The 4,016-nt window shown below is 39.5% G+C and overlaps 1 protein-coding gene across 2 annotated transcripts; it reads left to right on the forward strand.

Moving 5' to 3' along the window:
- The first annotated feature begins 362 nt into the window (after window positions 1-362).
- Window positions 363-3,528, forward strand: LOC149258980 (pentatricopeptide repeat-containing protein At3g49170, chloroplastic-like). 2 transcript variants are annotated; one of them, XM_089417137.1, is made up of 2 exons: window positions 938-1,152; window positions 1,403-3,528. In XM_089417137.1, the coding sequence occupies exons 1-2, from the start codon at window positions 1,080-1,082 to the stop codon at window positions 2,902-2,904; spliced, it is 1,575 nt and encodes a 524-aa protein (XP_089273263.1). In that variant the 5' UTR covers window positions 938-1,079; the 3' UTR covers window positions 2,905-3,528. The 2 variants fall into 2 exon arrangements, with proteins under 2 accessions (XP_089273252.1, XP_089273263.1); XM_089417126.1 differs by having other exon boundaries at window positions 363-3,528.
- Window positions 3,529-4,016: the final 488 nt, after the last annotated feature.

The raw sequence follows: 4,016 nt of genomic DNA on the forward strand, positions 1-4,016 counted from the left end.
CAAATTTTCGTATATATATGTATATATTATAAACCTAGATCTTTAATTAATACAAACCGAATCACCTTACTCTTTCTACTTTGTAAATGAAAATTAGATTATATTATAATCATGAAAAATAAACAATATCATTATCGTAGTTCTTAGTTGTTTTATTTTGAAGTATATAACAATATCTTTGTATCTACGAAGATATAAGGTGTTCCGGAAATGAGGTGAGTAGGCTTTCAATCAAGGAGTTTTTTACCACTATATACATGTAATGTTTAGAAAATAAAAATTTAAGTAATAAAATTTAATTGAAAAAATTACAACTCAATAATTTGGTTTATCGAATCATGAACAAAAATAATACACTTGTCTGGAAGTCTGCGAAGAATATTTTGAATTTTACATTTGACTGGAACAATGTATACACGGTCACCACTTCATCCTTTGTTTGAATTCTTCTATATGGAGAATAGCAGTTTCCATATATATTTAATAGCTTGCTATCAGAAAGTCAGTTACAGCTATTGAGACATCCTCCAAAGGTTTCAGTTAATAATTCAGCTATTAATAATTCTAGAAAGTTAAATCCGGTGGATAGAATGGCAAACCACCATCTTAATCATTAAACCTATTGACAATCCTGTTAGAATTTTACATTTTACTGTAACAATGCATACACGGTCGCCATTTAATCCTGTTGTGCTCTCACCATTTCGAAAATTGAACGATCGTGAGCAGCACTCTGTCCATGTATCCAGAAATCTAAATTTTGTTCGGCCATGCATATTTGATTTAGCTTGCAGCTTGCAATACAAATACAGAAACAAACATAATCGCTGCAAATAATGAAGCCTACATTGAATGATGAAACCTATTTTGCAAGATGTCTCACTTACTGAAGTTCTAAGGTCATGCACTCGGCTGTGCGATCTCAAATTGGGCAAAAAGATCCATGCCTCTATAATTATAAGTGGGCTCGATTGTAATTTGATTTTAAGCAACACACTCGTTGACATGTATGCAAAATGCCGAAGCATAGAGAGTGCACGCGATGTGTTTGACGGAATGTGTGAAAGGAATGTCGTTTCATGGACCGCGCTCATTGCGGGCTATACTCAGCAGGGCTATGCTGGGGAAGCCCTGCTACTGCTTCGGCAAATGGTACGTGATTCTGTGAAGCCTAATCAGTTCACCTTCTCTACAATTCTCAGAGCTTGTGCTAGTTTAGCAGGCCGAGAACAGGGGAAACAGCTTCATGCTATCATAATTCCAAGTGGGTTTGAATCCCATGTTGTAGTCTGTAATGCAGTTATGGATATGTATGCTAAATGTGGGCAGATTGATGATGCACGCCAAGTGTTTGCCAAAATGTCTGAAAGAGATGTCATTTCCTGGAACTCCTTGGTTGCAGGATATGTACAACATTCAAATGTCAATGAGGCGCTGAACCTTTTTTATCAGATGCAGCAGCAGGGTATGAAGCCAGATGAGTTCACTTTCGCCAGTATCGTAAGCGCATGCGTGGTTTTGGTGGCACTGAATCAGGGCAGGCAGGTCCATGCCAGCATAATGAAAAGTGGGTTCGGCTCACATGTTGTTTTGGGGAGTTCTCTTGTGGACCTGTATGCCAAGTGCAGAGGTTTGGAAGAGGCTCGTCAGGTATTTGATGAAATGCCGCGACGGAATGCAGTATCATGGACAACGATGATAACAGGATATGCGCAGCAAGGTAAGGTGACGGAGGCATTGTCATTCTTCTATCAAATGCAACAGGAAGGAATCGAACTCGACGAATTCACACTCGCCACTATTTTGGGAGTATTTGCTAGTCAAGCTAGCCTGGAACACGGCAAGCAAATTCATGGGAAGATAATTAGAAGCATCTACAATTTGAGTGTAACTCTGGGGAATGCCCTCATTAACATGTATATGAAATGTGGCAGGGTAGAGGAAGCACGCCTGCTATTTGATTGGATGGCGGAGCGAAATGTGATATCCTGGACTTCCATTATATCAGGATATGGAAATCATGGGAACGGTAAGGAGGTCGTCCATCTTTTTGAACAAATGCAGTTATCAGGCATAAAGCCGGACCACGTCACCTTCTTGACTATTCTTTCTGCATGCAGTCATGCGGGTCTAGTAGATGAAGGCTGGCATTATTTCAATTCAATGATTCATCACCATTGCATCGAACCGAAGGCAGAACACTATGCCTGCATGGTAGACCTGCTGGGTCGGGCTGGGCAATTAGACGAGGCAGTGACATTCATCAGAGAAATGCCATTTGAACCCAATGTCGCTGTTTGGGAGGCTTTACTTGGTGCCTGCCGCATTCATCACAACATGGAGCTAGGGAAACTTGCAGCAGAATTTGTTTTTAAGCTAAATCCTGAAAACCCTGCAAGTTATGTGCTGCTATCAAACATCCATGCTGCAGCTGGTAGATGGGGAGAGGTGTCATATTTGAGAAAACTGATGACGGAGAGGGGATTGAAGAAAGAGCCGGGTTATAGCTGGATAGAGGTTGGAAAGAAGGTGTATGCATTTCTTGTAGGAGACAGGTCACATCCCCAAACTGAAGAAATATATGCAATGCTGGACGGATTAGCTGGGAAGATGAAAGAAGTAGGGTATATGCCTGACACAAATTTTGTGCTACATGATTTAGAGGAAGAGCAAAAGGAAAACGTTCTTACCCACCATAGTGAGAAGCTGGCCATTGTATTTGGGCTCATTAATACTCCTCCAGGGATGTCTGTCAAAGTTTTCAAGAACCTTCGTGTCTGTGGTGACTGCCACACTTCTATCAAATTCATATCCACCATCACAAGGCGAGAAATCATTGTAAGAGATGCCAATCGCTTTCACCATTTCAAGAATGGTATATGTTCTTGTGGAGATTACTGGTAATTCATTTTCAATGGTTTTGTTCATCCGTGCGTGATGTGTTCAAGATTTTCATGATACGTATCTCATAGTGTTTGGACAGGAGGTCTATGCCTGCAGTATAATAATTTTGAGTGGAACTGTCACACTTGCAAAGCTTTGGATATAAGTGAACAGACCAGGTGAAATGCTGTGAAATATGATATTTATACTGATGTTATCAGCATTGCATGGAAAAAATTTCAATTTGTGCAGCATGGAAGAGTCCCTGCTGTCACAAGCATTGGCTTTCTACTTGTATTGTACCTGCTTTCTCGACATGTTAACTATCTACAACTTCTGCGGTTGATTTTAGAAGCTTTGGCGACCTACACTGAGTACAATTTACAGTGTTCCATATCTTGTTGTAGCTCGAGCGAGTGTGATCGTTACAACTCACGTGGATCCTCCTCAATTATTAGGATGCTCGGTTGTAAGGGGAAATAACTGTGATTTTGAATTTTTATAGTCCTTGCCTTGAAAAGGAAGGAACTACGAGACGGATTACTAAATTTTCCAACCGTTTTGGTCTGACTTTACTGTAAGTGATCTAAACATCATTGTTCATTGCATGCATCCTCTATAAAATTTTGGAATGGTTCATTTTCACCAAGGTTGGATTTGCAATTCTCTGTGACTCTAAACACCTATCAATGCTATCCCCTTTTCCATGTTAATCATCTATATCCCTAATGGATTAGTAGAATATAATCACCAAAGGACCCTCATACAAATTTCAACCCTTCAGGCAACCTACTACTTTACCCTTGCCCTCTACATTTTTCCACTATCCCCCACCTATGGTAGATTATTGCTAGAAAAGACTAAGCAAGTTGTTGAGGAAGAAAAGTTACAAGGTGAGGGAGATACACTTCAAAGGGAATTCGAGGCATCAAAAACTAATGAGACACATACATGGGCCTGTATTTTGTTTTATATTCTTGTGGATTGCATATATCTATATGTACATTCTTAGAAGCTTGCTAGTATATTCTTCCAATTGTCCTTCCTTTATGTCTTTTATTAGAAACATAGTCAAACTTTATCTCTCTCCTACATTTCTTTGTTCTTCATGTATGGTAACACAACATGTGTTC

The sequence above is a fragment of the Pinus tabuliformis genome, chromosome 6, assembly GCF_031772625.1.
Source record: "Pinus tabuliformis cultivar Carrire ecotype Pingquan chromosome 6, CPIR1, whole genome shotgun sequence".
NCBI classification, from domain to species: Eukaryota; Viridiplantae; Streptophyta; class Pinopsida; order Pinales; family Pinaceae; genus Pinus; species Pinus tabuliformis.

Excerpts from the sequence above, each read along its gene's own strand:
- LOC149258980 (XM_089417126.1), top strand. The coding sequence starts at position 853 with ATGATGAAACCTATTTTGCAAGATGTCTCACTTACTGAAGTTCTAAGG.